At 45.1% G+C, this 26657-nt stretch overlaps 1 protein-coding gene across 5 annotated transcripts; it reads left to right on the top strand.

Moving 5' to 3' along the window:
• Window positions 1–539: 539 nt before the first annotated feature.
• Window positions 540–26657, top strand: eya1 (EYA transcriptional coactivator and phosphatase 1). 5 transcript variants are annotated; one of them, XM_061265605.1, is made up of 19 exons: window positions 540–856; window positions 5563–5622; window positions 6429–6559; window positions 6769–6834; window positions 7918–7995; window positions 8824–8890; window positions 9131–9276; window positions 10025–10162; window positions 12956–13038; window positions 13388–13574; window positions 13750–13892; window positions 14367–14450; window positions 17280–17369; window positions 23064–23122; window positions 23916–24076; window positions 24166–24280; window positions 24377–24498; window positions 24947–25047; window positions 26017–26657. In XM_061265605.1, the coding sequence occupies exons 3-19, from the start codon at window positions 6433–6435 to the stop codon at window positions 26095–26097; spliced, it is 1848 nt and encodes a 615-aa protein (XP_061121589.1). In that variant the 5' UTR covers window positions 540–856; window positions 5563–5622; window positions 6429–6432; the 3' UTR covers window positions 26098–26657. The 5 variants fall into 5 exon arrangements, with proteins under 5 accessions (XP_061121589.1, XP_061121590.1, XP_061121591.1 ...); XM_061265606.1 differs by having other exon boundaries at window positions 10040–10162; XM_061265607.1 differs by lacking the exon at window positions 6769–6834.

Consider the following 26657-nt stretch of genomic DNA (forward strand, 5'->3'; position numbering starts at 1 on the left):
CCAAGGAGAGAAATCCAATGGTGACCTACGACATAAGAGTGCAAAGAAAATGGGGTTTGTGTGTAATATCGGGGGGGGGGGGGGGGGGCGCCCTCGGGGTCTTAGCCTCCACTGATACAATCTGGAGAAGACCCCCATGCTTAAAGACTTGAGTTTCAGGGGTTCCCAGTTTGTAATATGGCAGAGTAACTGACAATATTTTTTCAATGACACTATTTCTTCAGGGTGTGTGCGGGAGAGAGGGGGTGCACCTCCTTTATCAGAATTTCAAAAAGGCTTCAAAAGTTAGGCAAAGACTGCCAAGTTTTGTTTTGACTGATTTTATTTTTCTTTTGTGTGCAATGTAAATGTGGTGCACCATCTGTGTCAACCGGTTGAGGTGGTGCGCAGCTGAAAAGATTTGCTCAAAACAGACATATTGAAAGTCTCCCAGTTAAAGCAACTTTTTTTTTTTAGCCACAACCTCTCCCTCCCTTCCCATTACTTCCCTCCCTCCCCCCTCTCTCTCTCTCTCTCTAGTTCTCTTTTTTTCCCTCCTTCACTTCCTCAGAGAGACACACACACACTACTAGTCAGCGCCTGCAGCAGTAATCGGACAACTCTCTCCGTTGTGGCCGGAGCGGACCGGCCCTGCTGAGGTACCGCGCTGGCTGGCGGCAGTGCGGGGGTGCGCTCCATTCCTTCCCAGGCTTAAAATGAAAAAGAAAAAAGGCGCCTTGTAAAGTTTCATCTCCGTCCTTCAATCATGTTGGAGATTCTGGGAGGAGAACTTTTTTAGAACATTGGATCTTTTTTCTACAATTATTTTTTTTTTCTAAAGAAGGGATAAAGACACGAGGATTCAAGCGTAATTGTTGTGAGTATGACATTTTGTACTTGCTTGAAATTGCTGCTGGGCTTTTGGAATCTTTCGGTGTGTGTTTGTATTTTAAAAACACATTTTTATTCATAAATATGTATTTTCATACTAAATAAATATTGAATGCATTTAAAAGTGTGCCAGTGATCCAAATTGCCACATACTCATCAAAATATTCAAGTAAGGTTTTAAATGTTATTGCAGTTAAAAAAAATAAGTTAAAGTAATTAGAGTGTTTAAAGTATCTGGGCGAATTTAAATACAAAAGTTTAAATATGAGGTAATTAAACTAAAAATTGTTCCACTCAATTGAAATTGTTCTGTCATTTGTTTCCAAAACAAGCTTTTCTTTATTCACCTCTAAAATGGGTTAGCAGTCCATTTTATTTTTTTCATGAATTAGTAATAGAATAATTATTATACAAAAGGATTATTTTCAACATGGGTCAAATTGGCCCGTTTTAAAATAAAAAATAACACATGTGCTATTAACATAGAAAATGGAAATAGTACACAAATTGGCAATTTTAGTTAAACATTTTTTTTTTTATAAGTGTTCATTCTAGTTTGTTGTTGTTGTTGCCCCTGAGACTTTTGAATAATGAAACACACGCCGGGTCAAATTGACCCAGCCAGATTATTGCTGTCGAATGCAGCCGGTGGGTTAAATAGCAAAAAGCGCTCGCGAGTGGAAGCGCTGGACATTTTACGCCATCTGCTTCGGCCTTGGAATGCTGCGAGGAGACCCCGAGATGGAGGGCCGCGCGCCATTCGGCGTCCCCGTATAAAATGACACACACACTCGGCGTGATCACACACTTGTGTAATTGAAGTGGTTTCACGTTAAAGGGGGGGAAACTTCTCTCGCTTTTTTCATCCTCTTTCGTTCGCTCCAAGGTGGGAGATGAAAGCAGCGGTGGGCAACTGATGGTTGGTGGGCCACATATGGAGCTTTAAAGGTGTAAAACTAAAACCCCCAAAATTGTAAACCCCTCCCTCGGTGTTAAACAAACACGACAAGCTGCTACCATTCAGCGGCACAATAACCTTATTTATCCAATTAGTGCGTATTTGCTCGCGTGGCTGTATGTGCACAAGCAGGAGCGGTCGGCATTGTGGATGCAGAGAATGATGGTGGGGGGGGGGGGGGTCATAGGTCGGGTGGGTTGGTAAGTAGGCAGATGATTTAGCAGCGCAGGAGTTGTTTACTAAATAGCAGCAGGCATTGTTTTGTTCACACGTTGCTGTTTAGGTCCGGAAATGAGATTGAAAGAACAACAAAAAAAAAGCAAAAAGTGGAAATGTGACGAGAATACGTGTGGAATGGCCCACCCACCTAAAGGTCATTTAGTGAGGAATTTTTTTTTTATAAAAAGGGATTTTTTTTAACAGATAAAAACAATTCCTGGATGAAATGTTATTTTAATCCTCTTGCTCGATTTGGTTCAATAATAACGTTCCCCCAAAATTCCCACTGGACATATAGTCAGGATTTTATATGACATCAAAATTAACTCACCTGTATGGATTTATTGCCTGGCATAAATCCGATTTAAACACTTTGCTACTTTGTTTTAAAATGTGATTTAAAGCCTTAATTATCCTTTCCGAGGCCTTTCCGGAAGAGCCTGCGATTCGATTCCGTGTTACATTTCATTAGCAAAACACTGATAATGAGCCATTTTCAAATGACGCCGTCAGTGTTTTGTTTACTCGGGTTGACCAAAGGCAAATGAGGCGACATTTACATTTAAATATGCACGACGAGTTGATCTTATTAGGCGACCGCCGCTCAAACAGCAACACACCGTGGACCCATTTTGAAAAATTTGCATCAGCGGCCCAGCATCCCAAGCGGAGCGTCGCGTCAAAAAAAAAAAAAAAGAAAGAAAGAAAGAAAAAAGATAAAACTGCACCGCACCTCAGCACCCAGTCGCAACATCTGTGTCCAATTGTCGTACGCGTCCACATTCTTGTGCTTGCCCGGCGGATTTATTTTCCCTCGGCCACCATGTGGACTCAGCTGACCAGCTTAAGTGAGGATTAGTCGCTTTAAGGTTCCAATTTTTTTTTTTATTATTAAAGAAGTGCATATCAAACACACTTAAAACTTCCCAGTTCGACATTGAAACGACCCAGTTTGATGGTACTGTTTGAAAAAATTGTTGGGTTGTTTTGTACTAAAAATTCCTGGGTCAGTCTAGATTTGAATCCAAATGAGGTTGTTTTAAACACAGCATTTTTAAGGTGAAACATGGTCAGACGGCTTAATGATATTAAGTATCAGGAACAGCCTGTTATTTTTTTATTTCTGCTGATTTTAATCCCAACTTTGTATTCAACAAAAAGGCTTTCAAAATCAAATCAAGCTGAATTAGTGGTAGTATTTGTCTATACAAAAAAATAATTTAATTTTATTTCTATCAATTTTATCCTATTTTCCTGTTGGTTACACTGGTCAACGTATTTTTACTATTTTTTTAATCAGTGATGCATGTTAACTTTTTTAGAAGATTCTTTTGTGCTTGTTTTTTTTTAGTACATTAGGCTTTCATAATAGAGTAATATTAATAATATATGCAAAAATTTCTATTCAAATTTAAAAACTAAAAATATCTAAAAATAAATCTGATGTGCCAGAAAAAAATAATGATGTCAAAAATGCATTTAAGGTCACATTAAAGCCTTGTCTGATTTCAATTTTTAAATTCTAAAGTGACCATCAAACATTTTTTTGGGGGGTTGTTGATTTGATTACTAAGAGAGAAAAAGTGCTGCTGAAGATGAAGTCAAAAAATGCACGTCCATTTTGAAGAGCGCCAACATACGGGGCAACCCTCAGCACTCAAAGTGTCAGCTTGTGTTTACCTGGAAAACAAACGGCGAGCAAGCGTGACGGGAGCCTGTCGTGGCAGCGCTTCTTCATCTCCCGTCGTCACGGTGACGCTTTGTTGCCGCCGGCTTCAAAGACGCGCCGGCGCGTCCGTGAAAGGTGCTTTTTCTTTGGCTTCAACAAGTATTTTCCAAGGAGCCCTTTGAAGTGGGTCTTCTTCACGCTTTCTCCTCACCTGGATGCTTTCACCTGCAACCGTAGAGACACTTGAACACGACAGCCGCCAAAGGTCGCACAAATAACATTTAAAAAAAGATTCAATTACATCGATAGTATTTATTCTGTGACTAAATCACAGCTGTTGAGATCACACTGCATTTCTGAACACAATTAAAAACGAATTCATTTCAAAACTGGAAGCAGAGTAATCCGTCTTTTAAAAAAAAAAAAAATCATTTCCAGACGTATACTCTTGACCCTGTTTTGGACCCGGAATCCCCACGGTGGGCCCTGAGTCAGTTCTAATATACTGTAGTGTTATGGCCGCGCCGCTGTATGGCTCTTTCGCGCTCTTGATGTCGGACCGAGCTCTGAAATGTAACTGTCAGCTAAAGGAGAGTAATAGAGGCGTCGGCGCTGTCATCGGAACCATATGTGGCTCCATATGCTCGCATTTGCGCCTTGTTGTTGAGATGGGCCTCCAAAAGTGCCCCGATTGTGCGCGCGCGTGCGGCGTGTGTGCGTGCGTGCGTGCGTGCGTGCGTGCGTGCGTGTGTGTCGATGAACTGGGGGCCTCTCGAGAACATATTCTGTTTTACAATGTTTGAGTGAGCGTTTAGCTACCTAGTGATGCGCTAGTGTGGCTAAACAAGTTGCGGATTGGCTGGTCGTCGCCGCCTTGTCTGCCAATAAACGACACTTTTGATGATGACGTGGAATTAACAAAAGACGCCGTGCTAATTGCAAAGCTAACATAGGAGTTACATTTTGGAAGACGAGAATTTGTTTTGAAAGCAATGTATTTTACTAAATACATACAACGTAGAAAGTTTGAATTGAAATTTGTTTGTTAAAACTGCCTCACTGAAAATGTTCACAACATGAATTCAAAAAATAAAACGTCTTAATTTTACATATATGTTAAAAAAGGAAACAAATTGTTCACTCGATATATTATCGTATTTTTATTGTTTATTAAAAGCCTTGGTTCAGATCCCCGTGATTCACCTGCAAAAAAATTGCTCCTCAAAATTTGCTAATCCTCAAATGAAGTCACAGATAAGCGAAACCGCATTACCACGCATGTTTTCCTCCTTTGTGCCACTTTTTCCGGTTCTAAATGGAGCTTTGAAGTTGTATATTTGTGTGCCCTGCTGCTGGCCCGCTTGGGGATGGATGATGGGGGGGGGGGGGGGGGGGGGCTCAATCCTGACGCTCATTAGGAGCTGTCAGTTTGGGCCGGAGCAGGGTTGCTGATGAATTTCAGATAGTGTCAATTGTACATGAAAGATGTGCTGAGGATGCCTGGCCTGTCACGCTCGACTGGTCGCCTGCTCAACACGTCCCATCTTCCTGTCTTGAAAAACCTGTGATCCCTCACTTATACTCCCCCCCAACCCACCCCCCCCCCCCCCCCCACCACCACCACAACCACTTCTTCCTGCTTACCTTGGCTAAATCACTTTGCATGTTGATTGGGGGCGGGAGGGGAGAGGGGCTAATCCAGTTTGCAGCTGTCGTAGGCCCAAAATGATGAACCGCCTCTCCAGGAGGAAAGAGCGGCGGGCTTCGTCTCTCTCGCCGCTTCATGTTTTGTCAGAGACGAGGCTTTTTGTCTCACGCTAACAAGGAGCGACTTTGTTTCTTCCAGGTGGAGCTGGCCGGAGGAGGAGTCGCAGGGCTTGGGAGGAATCGGGCATCTCGGTTGCAGGTAGGGGCTTGATTTTAATCCATGGGAACCATTTTGGGGAAAAAAATACAAGGTCCGCTACCTTTATTGTAACATAAATGGAAACGCCATAAACAGGCTAATGTATCGCATCAATGTCGCGGTGTTGTCACCTTTATTTGAATACAACTGGTGCAGCAACACAAGCAGACAGCTAATCTAATTGGCTCTTTATTCTTCATCCTCCGACCGATTGCTTCAAATCATTAAAAAATCAGAATGCTTTTGATTTTACTCATATCCATAAAATGGCACCCGTCCTGATGCTTTTGGATGCACTGTCGAGTTAAACGTTCAATGCAGTGTTTGGCTTGCTTCTGCGTAAACACGGCAACAATTAAGACGCTTGCCAGAGTAAACACATCGGCCTCTTCGCCTGCCAGTCAGAAAGGCACGCAGCCTCTTGTAATCAAGCCAGAGCGCATCAAACCGGCCGACATCTGGCTATGGGATGCGACGCGCTGACGGCCAACGTTGAAAGCGCAGCTTGACGAAAGCGTTTTGTTTGTCACTGCGCCTTTCATTGCTGACAATTAATTACAGCGCGTCTGCTCATTTGAGGGAGCCTGTTTGAAATCATGTGGAGATGTTATTTACTCGCATCTTCTGCATCATTTACTCGACAACCAGAAATAGACTCCCCTCTCCTTCTGCACACCTAAATTTTCAAATAGTGAAAAAGCGGAATTAATATATCAGACTAGACATTGTCTCTCTATATATGTTGCTCCACCATTGGTATTCTAATATCCTCAATTTTCCAATGCTATTTTTTTTTTTTTGCTCAGGTTTATGGAAATGCAGGATCTCGCCAGTCCTCACAGCCGACTTAGTGGAAGCAGCGAATCTCCGAGCGGTGCCGGCCTGGACAACTCCCACCTCCATAACAACAATTCCATGACACCCAATGGCACTGAAGGTCCGCTCTGCATTTCTCGGCGACTATCAGCCGTGTATTTAAGTGTCATGATGCCGTTCCCTCAGCATGGATGGACACAAGTGGAGTTTTGCATGTGGTTTTCCCACAGCGCATCGTTGTTGACTTGGGTGATAAATAGACAGGATTCACGTCACGTTTCCCTTTTTTTTTTTTCTTTTTTTTTTTTTACCGCTTTCTTCCCCTCATAGGTGACAGCATCACAATGCTCACCACCGCAGACTGGTTGTTAGGTTCTAACTCAGAGTCCGCCTCAGGTTTGTCTACTTTGTTTGCAATGAAAGGACAATCCAAAATTCAATTATTGGATCTTTCATTCAGGCTTTGCTGTTTCAATGTGTCATGCTGGCATGGTTTGAAGTGGGTTTTCATTCCTTCATGCTTATCCAACCCTAAATTTGTTTTTGTGATGGTGTGCTAGTTTATGCATGCACACAGAATTATTTTTTTTCTTTTTAAACCCCCCCCACCACCACCACCACCACCAGCCGCCCGCCACTTGTCAGCATGTATCGGCGCTGAACAAGCACAGCGGAAAAACATGTACAACATGACAGCCGATGGCTTCTTCATTTCCGCGGAGCATGACCGCCTTGCCCACATTGTCGATTTGTTTTGCCCCCAAAAGGTGGAGGGGAGGGGGGGGATGATTTCAAAGATTCCTGAGCTGTCAGGTAGCTGTGAAATTGCACTTCACGCATCTATCAGTGAGCTCGGTAATGGAGCCAAGGTCACAAATCGGTCGCTACGCTTAAAGATGAATTTATAAAGCAGCGCCTTTTCCTGACAGTTCAGTGATACTAAAACAAATCTTAGCGCACGTCACATGAATCATTCGCCAGTGTTGATTTAGAGTTGTGTCAGCCCGCTTGTTTGAGATTTTAACACAGATGCAGCATATCAAAAGCTGGATTTACAACACAGGCCGTGCACAATTAGTCAGATGAGAAAGAATATTGTCGGCTCCCTAAAATGTCATGCAGGTTAAACTAACTGACGACAACAAGTGGAAATGAAAACTTAATGAGTTGGTAAGACATGGCAAAACAAATCGAGATCAAAATAATGCAAAACTCAGCAAAAACACAAATTGTGATATGCAGGGTCAATAAAACGGAACCCCCGAAACTTGTATGATTTAAAAGAAACTTTTTTTAAACATTATTTTTAATCATATTTAATAAAATAATAAAATAATGAAATAATGAAATAATGAAATAATGAAATAATGAAATAATGAAATAATGAAATAATGAAATAATGAAATTAATTAGTAAAATAAAATAATAAAATAATAATATTTTTATATTTTATAATATGTTGTTTTTTTTCCTTGGCAGTTAAAAGCGAGCCAATGAGCAACAGCGACATAGGCGCCTCAGTTGCAGACACCTCTCTCGACAGCTTCTCCGCATCAGGTACCGAGTTTGTGTATGTGTGTGTGTGTGTTTATGTGTGCAGAAGTGATCAGTGAGCGATGAGTCCACTGATAAGCCGGACGTCAGGAAGCGTCCTGACCAATAAAGTGTGTATATGTATGTGTGTTTAAGAACATGACCCTTTGTCTTTGTCAGCGTTTTTTTTTTTTATATGCTTTGTTCACACAGACGTGTGTGAATGTGTTCACTGGGGCAGTTCCCATGTCGGTGAAAGACGTATTAATAACATTCAGCGGAGGTAGTGCGAAGGCCCTCTTTGTATCACAATTTTTTTTTTTTACTGTCTCTACAAACCGGCAAAACTACAATCCTTTTTTTTAACACTGCCAAAACCGTGTTTGAAGCTTGTTTTGTTTGTACAAAGTTTTTGCTCACGAAAGTATTTATTTTCAAAGCAAATAAAATAACCGAGAGCAAAAGACACGATGAGCCTCCTTGAAAAAAAAAAAAAAAAAAAAAGACATTTTTGGGGGGCTAAGTTAAGAGCCCTGTGGGACTACGTCGTCATGTATCGTGGTTGCGGCTTTGTCAGCCCATTACAGCTGTGTGTTTATCCCGCCGGTTGCCATGACAATTAATGAGTCAGCAGAAAAAAAAAAAAAAGATCCTAGCCTACATGATTATTTTTGCTCCATTATTACGATCCCGCTTTTCAACCTTAAAGAAGGTCAAGGAAATAAACAGAGTAATGCGGGCGTAATTACCGCTTCTTCGGAATCTCGGGGTTCTGTTGGCGAAAACTAATATTTACCTTGCTTCTGAGTGTTTCAACGTGCTCTTGTCTTTCTCCTTAACTCTCCTCCTCAGCTATTGGAAGCAGTGGATTCAGTCCAAGACAAACGCACCAGTTCTCCCCGCAGATTTACCCTTCCAAGTAAGGCTCCTTTTTACTTGTTCTTCAAAAAATATATATATAAAAAATAAGCAACGCTCAACTTCATTTGGAGTTTTAATTAGATCCTCCTGCTTTGTTTGCCTGGATGTCTGCAGCTTGTGTCGTGATTTCTCGTCGTTGGCGATACGATCAGATTTTTATGCGGCGAGTTTAGTTGTTTTGGAAGGCTGACTGCATTTTCTTCCTCACATTTTTGTTGTTCTTTCATCGCTCAAACAGCAGGACATATCCGCATATTCTTCCGACCCCTTCGTCTCAAAATATGGCCGCGTACGGGCAGGCGCAGTACACCACAGGAATGCAGCAAGCCGCAGCTTACGCCAGCTACCCCCAGCCCGGACAGCCCTACGGCATCCCGGCCTACGGTGAGGGACACCATCTTAACTATTTTGGAAAGAGAAACTTTCATTTGTGAAGGTCAAGACCTTTCTTGAGACGGCGTTGTCATTATTTTTGCTGAGTTGTTGTTTGTTGCCCGCATGTTCTCGTTTGGTGATTTTGCTGACTGTGCTAGAAGATGACTAATACAACACGAATTTGTGTCTGAAGATCCAGAAAAGTCTTACATTTGATTTTCCACCCCAAAATTCAAAATTTGTTTTAACACCGAAATTTAAGAAAATTCTAATTTGTATTTCTGTTTGTAAAATTTGGAGCAAACTGGTTACATTTAGTGAACGAGAGGTCTTGGATTTTTATTCAAGGGGTCTTAAATTTACATTTATTTATCCTGTATTCTGTTTCATTTGCAGTACGTACAGAAATAGTATTGCAGAATTTCACTAAATCTTGAGCTCATATCCTTGTGGTTCCATTTTATTGAGCACATTCTTCTGACTCCTAGTGGTTCCATTTATTTAATGACGTCTTAAATTTTGATAGAGTTGGTCTGAAAATTTGGTGTCTTAGATTACAGATAACAGTAAGTGTAATCTGGAGTAACCCAAAAGTCCGTTTTGCAATGGAATGAGATCGCGACAAGGAATCAGTAAACAAATCAGCGCCGGGGCCATTGTGATCGGTCCCCGGCCTACTCTCGGTGTAATTTCAGACCTGTGACTCTCGACTCTTGTAAAGAGCATCAAACCGATCTGATGTCGCTAACTGATTTAGGGCCATTGTGGGCAGGCATCAAGACGGAAAGCGGCCTAACCCAGTCGCAGTCGCCGGGCCAGACGGGCTTCCTCGGCTACGGCTCGGGCTTCAGCACCCCGCAGACGGGGCAGGCGCCGTACAGCTACCAAATGCAGGGTGAGTCGCACAAAAAAAAAAAAAAAATTAACACAAGATGGTGGAAGAAAATCACCCAGCACTTAGGAGGCACCCCAACTCCCCAGCCTTTGTTTTTCTCTCCCTGTGATCATATTTGTATTTGTTTAAGTGTTTTAGAACTGTGGCGATTTATAGCCTTGAAACTAATAAAGATGAGCTGTTGCCCCTCCGCCCAGAAACAATTTTCCCCCTCGGAGCCGCAAAACTTCCACCTGCGTCGGCCATTTAGCTAGCCGCATTCCGGTCTCGCTCCCTTGTGACAAAATCGTCCAGAAAATCCAACAGTAAATAACGCCAGCAACTCAACCACATGTGGCACGTCGTGGCCCTTTTTTTCCCCGTGGCTGCCGACCAAAAACCAGAAAGCCTGAAAAAAAGGACGACGGCGGGAAGGGTGGAGGGAGTGGGTTGAAGTTCCGATGACAGCATTATATGTCCATTTGTCTTCCGAGTAGTGTGCGCTTTGTTCTTTATACCTTAACCTGGGTATCAGATCCCCTGACTAGCCCGAAGTTGTCAAAGATGAAATGTAAATTAGGGCCTGACCGATTACAGTAATCGGTAAAGGTTATTCCAATCGTCTTCTCCAGGTTTCCAGCAACCAAAGCAAGGTCCACTTGCGACCCCCCCGATCCCCCAAACCCGTATCCCTTTGCCAGCTTGTGACCAGCTGTCAAGGCGGCAGACAATTAGATAAATGTTTCTGCGCCCTTCTTTCATGTCCAATGCCACGGAGCTTTGCGTGGCTGCGCCGAATCGTAAAGGGCACGTTCGCGTGGCAATGGATGGCGGGTAGGCACAGAAACCCCCAAGGGGGGCGTTGAAAAAAACGACAAGATTGCGACGGCCACGTCTAAGGTGACAATTTAGAAGTAATGGCGCTAGAGAGTTAGGGATTGAGCAGATGCTAATTATGTGAATAATTGGATTCCAGCATTCCGGCAAGCCAGCAAAAAAAAAAAAAAAAGGGGGGAGGAGAGTCCATCTGGACTTGATAGCGTATTCCCAAGTGGGGCATCCAAACTTCTGCTCCAAATATTGTGCACTGATGATAGACATAGCCCGTGGCGAGGAGACTGATCAAGCAAGGCAAATGGACTTCCAATTGTGGGGCCAGAAGGCAGGCAAGAGGTGGGGAGGGGGGAAAGGGGGTCTGATGTCTGCACTTGAGTGACTGAGTGAACTAACTGGAGCAGCACAGAGGGAGGCAGCGAAAACATGCCCCCCGGGGAACCGCAAGGCCCCCAATCCTAACAGCACGGCTCCATTCTGGCCGAGGCCCGCCAGGCCGGGGTCCCTTTGGCTTTTATGTGGCTCCTCGCTCTCTACCAAGCCAGCACTTTTATGACCGCTTGAACTGCGCTTCAGGCTAATTTGTTGTCGTGCTCTTCGTTTGCCTGCGCCTCTGATTGTTCTGTCAGACTTTCACTCCGTTTTGAACTCTGGAACCATAAGAAGTGAGCGGGGGGGGGTGGCGAAATTCCCCCTCACGGCCCTTGAGGAACCAAACAAGGCAGACAGATGTAAAATAACCGGTAGAGGCCGGGGGGATGAAAAGGGGGTGAAAAAGCTGCACGGGCGTAAGCGGGGAGACTTCACAAATCATTTGTTTCTCTTCTCGGGGCCAAACAGAGAAGCGCTTTGTGTCCGTTTTTCGCCATATCCTTCCTTTCCGCTTGCCTGATCTTTTGACTGCCTTCTAAAAAGCTGATTCACGTTTGTCACGGTGTGGGAGGGCCCTGACGCTCACAGCATAAAAGGAACTCCCTCTTGTTTGTCGTCGGGGCGGGGTTGGGGGTAAAAAAGGTAATGATGACCCCACATTTAAGTGACAGTGCATTTACTGCCATTCAACTGGCACTTGGAATGTATGGCAGGATTACACATAGGCAGTAAAAAGGGGGCGGGTACTAATTGTTATTTAGTATTTAACCCTTCCTTTTTGTAGCATCTTTTAAATTTGGCCGCCATTTTACGTGAGGCCTTCCTCAGGCCCATAGCAGATGGAGCGCAGCTGAAAGGCGCAACGACAGCCCCAGCCTGGAGGCGCCCGCCCTCTGTTCCTCTAATAAGTCAAGCTGTGTATATTATTAAGCCATTAGATGCTATCAGCCCCCCTTTGAATGACTTAATTACCCAGGAGGGATCATCCTTTGAGTGAGTGAGTGAAAAGAGAAACATACATATTCATTCCGGCGGGATGTCAGACTCCCCCCCGCAACCAACCTCGGTCGTTCGCCCCGGACGTTACCCTCCAGTAGCCACAAGACAACCAGCCTCTTGTGCTACTCGCAGGATTTGCTTGGAAGAAGAAGGTTCTCTCCACTTGTTTTCTGCCTCCCCCCCCCTTCCGGAATCCCCCCCTGCTGCCCCCCAACTGTCATTCATCAGGCCTGATTCAAGCAGTGATAAAGAGAGGAAGAGGAGAGAGATAAGGTCCTTTTTCAAGGGTTATCCTTAAGGGAGCCAAACTTGCAACATCCTGGGAACTCAGCCCCCCACCCGCACCCCCCTGCGTATTTAATCTTGTTTAAATCCACCGTTAATTTGATGTTGTAGAATAGAAGTTAAGTCTGGCAATTTTGAAATCATACCCAGATCATTAAAAGAAAGTAAAAACAGCAAAGGGTTTAAGATTGACCCCTGAGGATTGCCACACGTCACTATTTGAAGCTTTGAGTTCCACTAGCATTTACATCATCTATTCGCCCCAAAACTACTTATCCTAGAAATAAAGTCTGTTATGTAACCAAAACATGTACCTCTTCCCAGGCGGTACTTTCACAACAACGTCAGGATTATATGGCGGGAACAACTCCCTGACAAACTCGACGGGCTTCAACAACACGCAACAGGTACGACTGTCAGACTTTTTGGATCCTAGCATCGCTGATCGATCGGAACACCAGATTTTCACCGTCTTACATTTCATTAGCAACACATAAATCACTCTGGATGTCGCACGCCTTGTCCACTGGATTACCTACCGTACCGCCTCGCTCATATGTCTCGTGGCACAGAGTGAGAGCGCGGGATTCTTGTCCAGATGTGGGAGCGAGCTGACATATGTTCGCATTTATGATTTTTGGAAATCTGTGCGGTAAAGTAGCAATAATGGTGAAAGGCATATCTCACGTTACAAAAAAAAAAAAAAAAACACTTCCAAATGTTGGCAGTATTCCTCAAGTTTGCATCTCTTCACAGGAGTACCCGGGCTATCCTGCCTTCGGCCAGGGTCAGTACGCTCAGTATTACAACAGCTCACCCTACACGTCGCCCTACATGACCAGCAACAACACCAGCCCCAGCACGCCCTCCACAACCACCACCTATACCCTACAGGAACCCCCCGCCGCCATCACCAGCCAGGCCATCACGGACAATCCTGCAGGTAAGCGACTGGAGCGCTAACTTGACGTTAGCATCGTCTGAAAATCGTGTGTTGTATAACAAAAGCTTGCAGTCGTCTATTTGTATAAATAACGGAACCAAACAGTGTACATTAAGACAAACGTCCTCGCAAAGAACCGACGGTCATTTCTTTTTGTCATCCGTCATCATTCCAGTGGAGTACAGTACCATCCACAGTCCATCAACCCCCATTAAAGATTCAGATTCAGATCGATTGCGCCGAGCCTCGGATGGAAAGTCACGTGGCCGGGGCAGGAGGAACAACAACCCGTCGCCGCCGCCCGCCTCCGACCTTGAGGTAGGGGTGAGTTCGCTACCTTGGCGACAGACGCCCTCAAGGGACCTTAATCCACTTAGCACATGGGCTGACACTTTGCCTTGAACGCACCGTGGGCATTAATTCATTATAGATAACGCTTCCTTAACCGGGCATGAATAATTGACGCCTTGTGGAATCGTGACTCACAAGTTCTTTTCTGTGTTAAGCAATCAAGGAGGAAGGGGGGATTGTCCCTTTTACAGGGGGGCGCCATCGATGCTATGCTAACATGTTCTTGTAGCTTTTGTTAGCACTATAAGCTGCCATTTAAGCACTGACATCATTGCATATCTACTAAATGAGTTTGTCCCTATCGATTGTCAACTAGGGATGGCAGGGACTGTTGTGGTGGCCGAGGCCGGGCCAGTCCGGGCTATTGACCGGCAGGATCACCTTGCATCGCCATCGATTCTGACTCTTTTCCTCTCTGTTTTTGTGTCCCTTCTCCTCCAGAGAGTATTCATCTGGGATCTGGATGAAACAATCATCGTTTTTCATTCCTTGCTCACGGGCTCCTACGCCAACAGATATGGACGGGTGAGTGACAATTTAACGCGGAAATACGAGACGGCTGAAGCAATGGGCGACGGCCAATGGGTTAGGAAGGGACGCAAATTGGAGCGTCAGGAGCCGGATTATTGCATGGGGACATTTCGGGGAAATAGACGGTTGAGCACGGGGTAAGGGGATCTCACCGTGTAGATAATTGCTTCTTTTTTTAATAGCTCCAACGAGGCTTGGCAAGTATTTGCCTGCAGCTGTCGAAGTGGTGCGTGGCTGCGGATCGCCAAGTGGGGTGGAGTGGAGGGGGTGGGGGGGCTCACAACTGTTGCACACGGGATGTCCCCTGACACACTTAAGTGTTCCTTTCTCTTGCCCAAATGAGCACACTCTTGCTTTAATGAAGCACTTCTCAAATCATTCAGGAATGAAATCCAGAAAAAAAATCAAAGTGAATTGAAATAAGCGCTGTATATATATTGTACTGTATAATATAATGTATTTTTATTACAGCACATGGTTATTTTCCCTGTGCATGCTCATAAGATGAAATGATGAAACGTTTACTTTTCCAAGCCGGGCTATTTGTTATTCCATTTAAATTGCCTCTCTAAATTTAAACTTTCTAAACAAACTGTTTTTGGGTGGGTGGAAATCAGGCAAAATCGGATTCTCATGGTTTGCTTTTGAGGGCATCCTTCTATGTACCGTAATTTTCGGACTATAAGTCGCGTTTTTTTTTATAGTTTGGGTGGGGGGGGGGCGACTTATACTCAGGAGCAACTTATATACATATATATGTTTTTTTTTCACTTTTTTGGGCATTTTATGGCTGGTGCGACTTATACTCCGGTGCGACTTATAGTCCGAAGATTACGGTAGCTTTCAAAGTTGATCAGTCGCATGGGTCCTTGCATTTTTTATCAAAGCAGATGATTTCACACGGAGATCCGGCAAAAATGCAGCATTGTGGATCTTACACAGAGACACAGCAACACGCGGTCAGATAATTAAATGCATTTTGGGAGTAGAGTAGAGTTGTCGATTATTATAATTCTTTAATGGCCAGAAAATTGTAATTTATTTTTAGGTATTAAGAAAAAACATTGAGATTTTTTAAACACAAATAAATGTGTTTTATTTTTTTATTTCTCAACTTAAACAATGTTCAGTACACAATTTTCTTTAGCCAGCAATGTTATCTGCACACACACAAAAAAAGCTGACCATCGCATATTTCATTACAAATCCCATATGGCCCTCGGAGGACTTTCTAACGACAAAAATGGCCCCTGATGGGAAAAATTGCTTCGGTGGGAAAAGTCGCCGACGTTGTGAATCCTCCGTGATTCAACGTAAACAATCAGCCGGCGAGGGAGTTAAGAATACAAGCACGCCACAAGGCACCACCTGCCTCGAGATGTCAGTGCCACCCCCCACCCCCAACAACCACCCCTCACTTTTACTAATAACAGCCCCTCCTCCCCCTTCCCCTTTACATCCCCACCTCCTTTAAGCTCCTGCTCTGGCCTGCCCAATGACGCTCCAGCTGGCTTTAGCCGTCAAAGCTTTATGGGGGTGAGCTGCCTTAATGCCAATTAAAAGAGCTGATAAGAACTGTGCGGTGTTTATGAGAGGGGAAGATGGTGTTGTTGGAAGGGGGCGGCGGGGGTCCACAAGGGAAAGTGCAGATATTTAAAGTGATTGCGGGGAAAAGATTTTGTAACGTTTTCTTGACGCCACCCAGACAGGGATGACAAAGGTGGGTTGGGGGTGAGCACTTTCTTTTCTCAAGTAGTTTATAGATGTACCTTGCAGATAGGCTTTGAGTGAGCACACTCTGCGGTTGCTGTTTTTAGGGCCTGAGCAGCCGGCAGTGCAAAAATTGCGACTTTTATTACTGTTTGAAGAACCAGAGCAGCGACTAGTGAGCTGCTGTCACATCATATAGAAATTCAGATGAAACGGAGCCCTTATGGAGGCCGGGGTGTTTCCTGCTTCAGAGGCGTACACCGGAGACCCAGTGAGTGTGTGTGTGTGTGTCTGTGTGTGCATATGCGTGTGTGTGTGAGACCGCCGCTGCTTCTTGGCATAAGCCTCAGCTCGCTCGCTACCCAGCATGCTAGGCTGGGAATAGAGTAAATAAACAATGTCGGGTCATGGGGCAGCCCTCTTTCACCCCCAAAACAAAACAGCGCCCCCATCAAATACTCCCCCCTCCACCCTTCCCCTCCCTACCAGAGCAAAGGCACAGAAACACTAAGTTCTCTCGCGAGATGTCATTTTGGGCCGTCAAAACAACCGCTGGTTAAAAATGCCGCGTATCGGTTTGTGGCTGTGACGCGGACATTTATTTCTCGTCAATGGCGACCTGGAAATTTATTCCGGGCTTGTACTTGTTCATTTGCTCCGCTGTCATCTCCAGTGAAAACTTAAGCGGCATGAGCTACGACAGCTAATCACTCGAAAGCTCAGGTGAGTTTTCAGGTGGTTTAACCGGCTAATCCCTGCTCCTGGTCTCCACAAGCACTCCCAAAGCAGCTGCATACACACACAAAAAGAAATCCTCGTCTTTGCGGCTTGCTCCAACTGCCGGTACACCCGAGTGTTGGAATAGGACCACCCCCAACTGGAGACTGGTCTTTTTTTTTTTTTTTTTAACAGCGTTTATTCCCATCTGTGGACCGTTCCAAAGATGATCGTGGTCCTTTCTGCACCGTCGTAAACGCGCCGGGCCAAAACTTTCAAGTGGGCCTAATGTCTTCTTTTATGAGAACAGCCTGCTGGGAAATTATTTGAGTGGACTGACTTACTCTCACTCCAAATAAAAGCAGAAAAAATAAAATCATGATTGTTTTCTTTCAGGATCCACCATCGTCAGTATCATTAGGACTACGGATGGAAGAGATGATCTTCAACTTGGCCGACACGCATTTATTCTTTAACGACTTAGAGGTGCGTGTCCTCCATTTTTTGTTTTGCCTTCTATCTGATGATTTAGTGTTTTCCAAGGGCTATAAAAGTGTGACCAGAGCGTCCATAAGAAGCAACTGCTTCATAGCGTGGAAGCCTCCTTCTCAGTTATCAGTCTCATACCGGAGATGCATTACTTTCTGAGCCCTTGAGGGATGCCATGAATTTGACATGTCAGTCGTACACCGCCCCCAACCGTAGCGGCGCAATTTGTCAGGCTTTAGTGTTTCTGCACCCATCTCCTTTCTGTCTGCGTGTCACGCTGTGTGTTTGGTATCGCTGTCCACCTACGCCACATGCCGCTTCCCACGTCTCTCGGCACTCCCCGGATTTCACTTCCACACGCTTCAATGGAAAAGACGAGCAGAGACAGGACTGCTATCGAGATTGTCTGTCGTACTAGGTGGCTGATTTATTTGATGTCTTTCCAAAATGTGGCTTTGAAGGCCTTCATTTTCTCATCTGAATGTGTTCTACAATGCAAACAGTTGGTATGGTAGCTAACATAGCTGGACAGAAGACTGAGTAGATGAGTCAGGAAAGTGAAGACCAGTTCATCAGCGTGATTCTGGAGAGGCTACATCATTCGGTCGATATTGTCCGACCGTTGACTCGATGTGTTGAAACGTTAGCATAGCAAGGGACAGAAAGCGCTAACGCATGTGTCTCGCTAACAATGGTCAGCGCATTGATCTCTCCTTTCAAAAACATACCGGTTAAGTGCGATGGCTAAGCGTTCGTGCTTCCTCTCCGCAGATTTACTGTACAGTCGCCCGGGCTTGGATAGTGGCAGCTTAAAACGGAGCGAGCCTATAAATACCTCCGACGGCAGCAGCAGCGGCAGCAGCAGTTATGTATTGAAGCATGTGCAGAAATGCATATGGTCCATCTAATTTAGTCAGGAGCCATAAAGGGACAGCCCAGAAGGCTGCGCAGGAAAGGAACACAGGTGCAGCGTTTAGTACGAGGGGCTCCATCAAAGTTTTAACACTGCCTCGCTAGAGCCACCACATTAAATATGGCCGTGCTACTCGACTCAATGTTAGCATGGTATTATGCATTTGAATCTTACTTTTGATTTATTTTGATGCCCACAGAAATAAATGTACATCGGCCTCTGTATTTACGCGCAAAAATCCCAGATTGCCATGAGGGAGACAAACTCAAGAAACAATAAATTGCCACCATTTTGTGTCCTGATCCACATTGCTCTAAACTTCAGCCAGTAATGAAACCCACAAGACTGACACTTGTGAGTTTACTGTAGCTGCGAAATGCTCGAGCAGCGTGTGGGAACCAGGTTCCCCCTCTCTGTGGGGGTACAGGACTGGCCGCCCCCCCCCCCCCTTCCTCCATGTCCGGGTGAGAAAACAACTCTGAAGGAGAAAGGGGCATGAGGGCAAAGTCCTCACAAAGGGGGGTTGGGCAGGGAGGTCTCCCAAGGTGGGAACATTTTCAATTAGTGGCCCGATGCCCCCTTCACTCTCCGAAGCCACTTCCACACGCCGGATGGGTGGAAACAACCCCGTGACATGAGCGCTGCCTGCTTTTTATAGCTCCCTGGGTTGAAACGTGCACTCGGGCCTGTTAATGAGCGATGCTGTGAATTGCACGCTCAGCTTGCACTACGGGCCTCCAGAGTCTCTTTGCAGTCTGTTGGTTTTATGTCTCGCCATAGTCGGGTTAAATCCCGCAATTCCGCCTCACCGATAGCTTTATATTGTTTTTGCTTTGCTTGACACCTGTGTGTGTGTAAGTGTGTGAGAGTGTGCTCAAAACAACCCCCAATCCCTCGATGTGACTCCACTTGATACAAGCCGCCATTTTATGCTGACAACAGAGATATAATGAATCCGATCTGAATTGGAAAAATCGTTTTTTTTAAGTCACAAGATACGAGTGCACCGAACTGCAACGAATCGAATCGTTCCACTTTAAAATCTGCCGTCCTCGACTTGGATTACACGTAACCCGAATGAAATTTGACAAAGCTGTCATAGAGCGCCAATCCGGATATTCGTTCTCGTTCGTTACCATTGTTTGACTTCAATCTCGACAAACAATTCAACCATCATACCCAACTGAATCGTACTCTGACAAGAACAAACATTTTTTTTGCGTTCCCCCTCGCGTTCCTGTGAACATTTGTCAAACCCGCATATCTCTTTGCTTTTGTTTGGCGCCGTTGTTTAAATTCCGCAACTGTTCAAGCGCGGCTCGGAATGAAGTAGCTTGAAAGAAGTCTCCCTTTGTTACCCACATCCTGTGTTTGACCCCCAGGTATAATCGCAACCCCCTCCCCCCCCCATACCTGCGGTGGGAACCGAAGGGTGGGGCGGCGGGGGGTCAATGACTGACAGCCTCTATCGCTGGAGTGTCGGCGTCGAGCAGAGGAATCCCGCGTTGACGGCCGTTGTCCACGACATGACGGACAAAAGACTTGCCAAAATGGCGACATTTATTCCAAAATGGCAGACAGGAAACCAGAGCGGGGGGGAAATGGGCTCCGTGTTTTTGGCGCATTGGTGATTAACCTTTGCTTTGGTCCTGGCCGAGTCGCCACCACAGGAAGAGTCGGGCCGTCATCGCTTGATTGCTTGATGACAGACAGCCGGGGAACAAAGACGCCTCTGATAGCTTCCTCCCCTCCTGAAAGGTTTTCAGCAGAGGACAGAAGGAGAACTTGAATGATGGAGAAATGGCATCCTGTCCTCAATTACCGTGTGCTCATTCTGGTGAAATTTGCACATTGGTTTTGTTCAGTAACCTGGAATTTGGTAGACAGGTCTTTCAGGAGTAAACCCAGAAAAACGTCTGCCTGAAAAGACGTAAGAAGCCATTTTGGTTTAAAGTTATTTCAGGGTAATTTTCCAGGTGTACCTGAAAAATCAAACCACTCCTGGAGGTTTTCTCCTGTTACCTCCAAATCTCAACCATTTATGCTTGACAGATGGGTGATGCTCACTCGTCGAGAGTTTCAGTGCATCCATAGCAGCTTCCAACTTTTAAAATTCACTTAGGTGCTTATGAAGCAAACAGAGACTAGTCTCTCCTGAGTACAGTAGGAACATCTGGTCTAGGTTAACAGTGATTGTAGCTTTTCGAGTGAGCGCTGTTTGCTTGGTGAGAGGGGAGAAGGGGAGGGGGCGGACTGGATGGAAAAGAGATGTTCAAACGCTCCTGAGAAAGTCCCTCGCAATTGTCGAGGCTTGTAAGTCTCTTACGCCCAAAGACTTATGCGCTACTTTCATTTGTATTCGGGGAGGCATTATTCTCATGCGGTATTCCCACATTTCACCGAGGCGCCGTAAATTTCCCAGCACTGCCATTTTGGCCGCTTTCCATTTTTGACCATACGGCTGCACTTAACGGCCATGAACCTGCGTTGTCCGTCCATCCATCCGTGGCTTTGTGGTGTTTACGAGGCCTTCAGAAGTGGTTCCTAATGAGTACGTGTAAGGGTTACTGTATGACATTACTCACGGCACAGGGAGTCCGGTGCAGAGGTTTACGCGAGCCCCAGCAGGGAACTGTAACTGTTTTTCAGACGCCCCCCCTTCGTCTTTGTTCGCGCGAAGCAGGTTGATAAATGTCTGCGTCAAGGTCCTAAGTCGCCAAGTCTACGAATCATTTTCTTTGTAAACCTTTCGTGATCTTTTATACGTTTTTTAGACTGAAAGCGCCATGTTCCAGATCGGATCTAACCTCAACGGATGAACCCGACGAGCTCCTATTAGGCGCTTTTATCGGAAGATCGGGTCTGATTCATTAGCAGCTAATTACTGGACAATTGAGGAATTCCAGTGAAAAAGGGGCGGGTCTTTAAACGGAGGCTTTATGAGGTACTTAACCGAAGGAGTCGTTGTGGTTTTTCCAAAACAAGCAAGTCCTCCCTATCGTACCTTTTCTCTCTACCACCACCCGCACTCTCCGTTTTATTAACCTGATCATTCCCAAAATCATGGTGAGTTTCTGGAACTTAGTTTCTGAAGTTTCGAGTTAAGGAGTCAGTAGCTAAAGGTTCCATCTTGTGGACCACAAGGCTTCCACTTTGGGCTTTCTACCCTCTATCGGTGTGTGGGAGCCCCCATAGAGGGAGGGTAAAAGGGCCACGGGGTCAAAGTCTTTTCCTCTTTGGATCCTGGGGAAAGAGACTTTGGCAAGAGAATGGCTGCATTAGTGCGGGGCTTGGAGACGGGGGCGGGAGGGGGAGGGTGGTGGGGTCAAGATTTTAATTCTGTTAAAAGAACAGCTGGTTTGAGTTTCTCCTCACCTCAAGCTCCCCTTCCCCTTTCACAGCGCAAATCCAGGGAGATGAAAAATTTGTTCAGAGGGGAACCAGTAAAATCGAAAAGGTTTACGGTCCAAAGTCCTTTACCCTTACCCTGCTCCGGCATTAGGAATGCAATCACGTCAGCGTTTGGCCTCGCCTAGATTGACTTCAAACCAGGAAGTTCCAGCAACTCTTTGGGTGTCCTAACAGCCTGATGGGATTTAATTAAAAAAGATTGAAAAAAAATTTTCTGGAGGGATTTTTCGGATTTGAGAAATTATTATTTTAATAATTTTAATTCTAAACAGGTGAGTCGAGGTCATTCGTGGATAAAATACGAGCCTGTGCTGGGTGAGGTATTTGACGATTGGGTACATAGACAACAAAAATGCTAAAGTTATTGAGTATAACAAACTAGCAAACGTGCACCGAGTCGGGCTACACCGGGCGGATTCGGAGCTGCGCCATTGTGGGAGTGATGACTTCAATCAAAGCGCCACTTTTATTCACATAGTTCCCACGTTACTTTTTAAAAAAAATACCTTTACATCCTGTTTTCTAAATTAAGACATGTCACCTCTCTTTTCACTCTGCTGGGTAATTTCCTGGCTTCAGGATTGAGTCCATACTACAATTTTTGCCTCACACCAATGCTCTCTCAATATAGTAAGTGGATGGGGGGTAGGAAAAGGGCAGTAACACTCGCGCGTTCCTATAAATGGAAAACTAAGAACAGATTTATTTTTCAGCGGTGCTCACCGGGCCGGCCGGCTGGCTGGCTGGCTGACTGGCTGGCTGGCCCCGGGGCCTGTGATGGTGTGTGGCGCGGCAGCAATCAGAGGTCATAATTTCATTGGCGGTTAGCATCAGGTTCAATTTTTCTAGTCGGTTACATTTAGCAGAAAGTCTGGATTGTGTTACCGCTCGCCCGGACTGAGCAGGAGAATAGCAGGGCCTTTCCAAGGAGAGCCAAAGGGAAGAGTATTAGCAAGCACATGTGCTCACAAACGCACTATTAGAGCCAAGGCCCCCTTTTATACGGCTTACTATATTTATATACATCAAGATGGCGGCTCAAACACAAACCCGAGTTGCTGAATAGGTTTTTATTTCGGTTGCCTCTCTGCCGATGACGGGGTTTTGTTTAGACGACGCTGGTGAGGGCACATGGGAAGAATTATGGGATGTGCTGATTCAGAAGATTCTCGGACGAGGCCTTTCAACGCTCGGGCGCCCCGCCAATGCCAGGCTGTGTGTGTGTTTTTCTTTTACGCTGGTGAAAAATGACAACCAACGCGCAAAGCTAACGACTGGCAATTTTCTTCAATAATGAAGCCTCTCGATATACTTCAAATAGATTGAGCCGGGTGGGGCCGACTGAAATGTTATGTTTGGTTTTTCAGGAATGTGACCAGGTGCATATTGATGACGTTTCTTCCGATGACAACGGTCAAGATCTTAGGTAAACTGCTGATTCATATACCATTTTTTTTCCATGTATAATGCGCCCCCATGTATAATACGCACCCTAAAAATGGCATGTTGATGCTGGAAAAAAGCCTGTACCCATGTATAATACGCACCCAAATTTTGACTCCTACTTAAGTCCGTAAACGTAAAATTATTTCAGAAAAAAGATCATCTTTGGGAACAACCGGATGTTATTCTGCCGGTCAGTATCACTGCGCACGCGCTAGCAAACTCGATAGCGAAGAAATGTTTCGGATTTGTGTAGGGTACGTTGTGACAGCAAATGAGCAGGTGATCGAGCAAGCGTCTGATACGAGAGCATTGTGTTCGTATGGAGCGTGTTAGAAGTGAACAGCAGAGAAGAAAGCGCATCGGTAATGGCGGCCTCCGTATCATATCCGGCTTTAAAAAAATATATATATATATATATTTTTTTTTTTGTACCCATGTATAATGCGCACCCCACATTTTAGGACAATAAACTAGTTACATATATATACATATATATATATATACACATATATATATATATATATATATATACACATATATATATATATACATATATATATATATATATATATATATAAATAAAAGTACAAATATGTATTTATATATATTATATGTATTTTTTTTTGGTATATATATATATATATAAATTTTATTTATTTTTTTAAATATTTTTTAAAACAAATTTTTGTATATATAAAAATTTATCGTTTGAAATTCATTTTACCATGATTTGCTGTAATGCTAAACCCCGTCTTTTCCAATTCGAACTGCAGCACATACAACTTTGGCGCGGACGGCTTCCACGCGGCGGCCACCAGCGCCAACCTCTGCCTGGCCACAGGTGTGCGTGGAGGCGTGGACTGGATGAGAAAGTTGGCCTTCCGCTACAGACGGGTGAAAGAAATCTACACCACTTACAAAAATAACGTCGGAGGTAACCCCCCCTCACCTCGCCCCCTCCCCTCACTAGTTGGGTACTTTTTCAAGCGGTCCAAAGCAAACAATATTCCCGTACGCTTGCAGGTCTCCTGGGCCCGGCCAAGAGGGAAGCCTGGTTGCAATTGCGAGCAGAAATTGAAGCCTTGACGGACTCCTGGTTAACACTGGCACTGAAAGCACTAACGTTAATCCACTCAAGGTAAAAGTCGAGCGAGGGGAGCAGGGGTGGGGGGGTGGGGTTTGACTTGTTTCCCGGGAAGTCTGTCATCAAATGGCGCCATCTCCTTCTGTGCAGGTCCAACTGTGTGAACATCCTGGTGACCACCACGCAGCTGATCCCCGCCCTGGCCAAGGTCCTGCTCTACGGCCTGGGCATCGTCTTTCCTATTGAAAATATATATAGCGCAACCAAAATAGGTAAAATGTTGATATTTTTTTTTCTCCAATGTATGCTTATTTAATGGCGTCCTTTGGATACATCCGACCAGACGCGTGTGTAAAAGCACCAGTCGGTGACAGCATCTTGTGACAGCATCTTGAACGGATGAGTAGCTTAGTTGGCGTTTTGGGAACAGGCGCTACCAAGTGACGGGTCTGGGGAGATCCAGGCAACAGATAGGATTGATGTTCCGAATAGGCCTCATCAACTCGGGGATTATTTTCTCAGAGAGGGGCCTCCCTCTGCATATGAAACCACTTGGAGACATCCAGCACCCCCCCCCCCCCACACACACACACACTCGTCCTGCAACTCACTTTCCAGTGCATAATAAACATCATCCCCATGCACCCTTCTTGAGAGAATTCATATGTTGGCCTTTTTGGGTGCCACTCATCGTTTCATCTTTTGATTCTTCCCACACAGGTAAGGAGAGCTGCTTCGAGAGAGTCGTCCAACGGTTCGGCAGGAAAGTTGTTTACATTGTGGTCGGGGACGGCGTGGAAGAGGAGCAAGGCTCGAAAAAGGTGAGCTATTCGCACATGGGACCATCACCGGTTCTTCTGGAGAAAAAAAATCGTATTCATATTTTATAAACCATTTTCATGACCCAATTTGATCCTGGCTTCTTGTCAGATTTGCTCTTCTCTAAGGTATTCTTAAGCGATGTCTGCCATCTAGTGGCGAACACTGTTATTGCAACTTCAACTGCTCCACCACATTAAAACTAATCAAACTAAAGTAAAGCAAAGCATTTTGGGGAAAAACCAAAGCTAATAAAAGCCAATAAAAGGCATCTGAGGAAAAAGAGAGAGAAAGTCTTTAGCGTTCAAATGTTTTGAAGGCACGGCGAGGAGGGGCGGGCGATACGTCATAATTATAGATTCCCGCTCGGTGCCCTCGGCTGCGTGTAACGCTAGACCGTCCCTTTCAGCCATGTTGAAGGCCTCCATAAAGGAGCCTTCAATCACGGGAGGATATTCGCTGCGTCGGCACGGCATGGGGAAAAAAAAAAGAAAAAAAAATGTTTTCAGCCGACCGTTTCCTGCTGTGGTGTGTTCACCAGGGTTCATGAGTGATAAAATATTCCTTTCATGTCATGTCGCGTATGGAGAAGATGTGTGAAGCACTGTTATGTTACGGCCTTCACGAGAAAACCACAGCCTTTGGAGGAAAAAAAGAAATCCAGATAACATCTCCAGCTTTCCAACTTTAAAAGCAAAGACAATTTCCCAAACAAAAGAGCCAAAGAGCTTTTAAGGGTCACTGCAGGCTCTCCTAAGCGGAACCTTGAAGAGGTTGGAGCTCTGATAAAGTCCAGGGGGGACTAATGGAGGAGCTCGCTACTCCACCTGTGACGAGTTCCTTTCATTCTCCCGCGACTCGGGTTTCCCTTGCCGCTGGCTCGCCTTGGGAACGACTCGCGGCCTCCAGTGGGAGCATTGATATATTTTTTCATGTTTCAATGACCGAGCCGTGGCTTGTGATTGTTCCAGCACAACATGCCCTTCTGGAGGATCTCCAGCCACTCGGACCTCATGGCCCTCCATCACGCTCTGGACCTGGAGTACCTGTAGCAATGCCCGCTACATCTGGCATCTCATCAAAAGGCCCATCGTGCTACCTGAGGCGTCTCATCTTCCAAGAGGAGAGGAGAACGGTCAAACGTGCTGACGTCCCGTCACACGTCGTCTTAACGCAATTTTTTTTGTTGTTGTCGTCGTCGTCCCGAGAGGTGAATTTTACAGCCGTGGTTACTGTGAAAATGGACCGCCTGGACTCATTTGAGGCTTTCCGGTTGGTCCGTCCCCGTCACCTCCCCCGCCAGCGCTTCTTATTTATGAACTCCGTAAGAAGGCGAAACAAACTCGTTCCTGAGAAATCTCCGGGCTTTTCTAATAATTTAAGAAAAATGACAAAAAACTTTATTTACTGAGACAATCGTGTACAGCGGTGGTTTGTTTTTGCTGGGGTTTTTTTTGTGCGTGTGTAAGTTTGTAATCACTGGACAATTCCTTCCTTATATCCATGTTCTGTCAAAGAAAAAAATGCAGCTTTTTTTTATTGAACAAAAGAAGCTTGCAAAAGTGTTGATGACGTGTTCCAAGTTTGTTAAGTAAAGGAAATATGTAGATAA

Source organism: Syngnathus typhle, linkage group LG19, assembly GCF_033458585.1.
Source record: "Syngnathus typhle isolate RoL2023-S1 ecotype Sweden linkage group LG19, RoL_Styp_1.0, whole genome shotgun sequence".
Lineage (NCBI taxonomy): Eukaryota > Metazoa > Chordata > Actinopteri > Syngnathiformes > Syngnathidae > Syngnathus > Syngnathus typhle.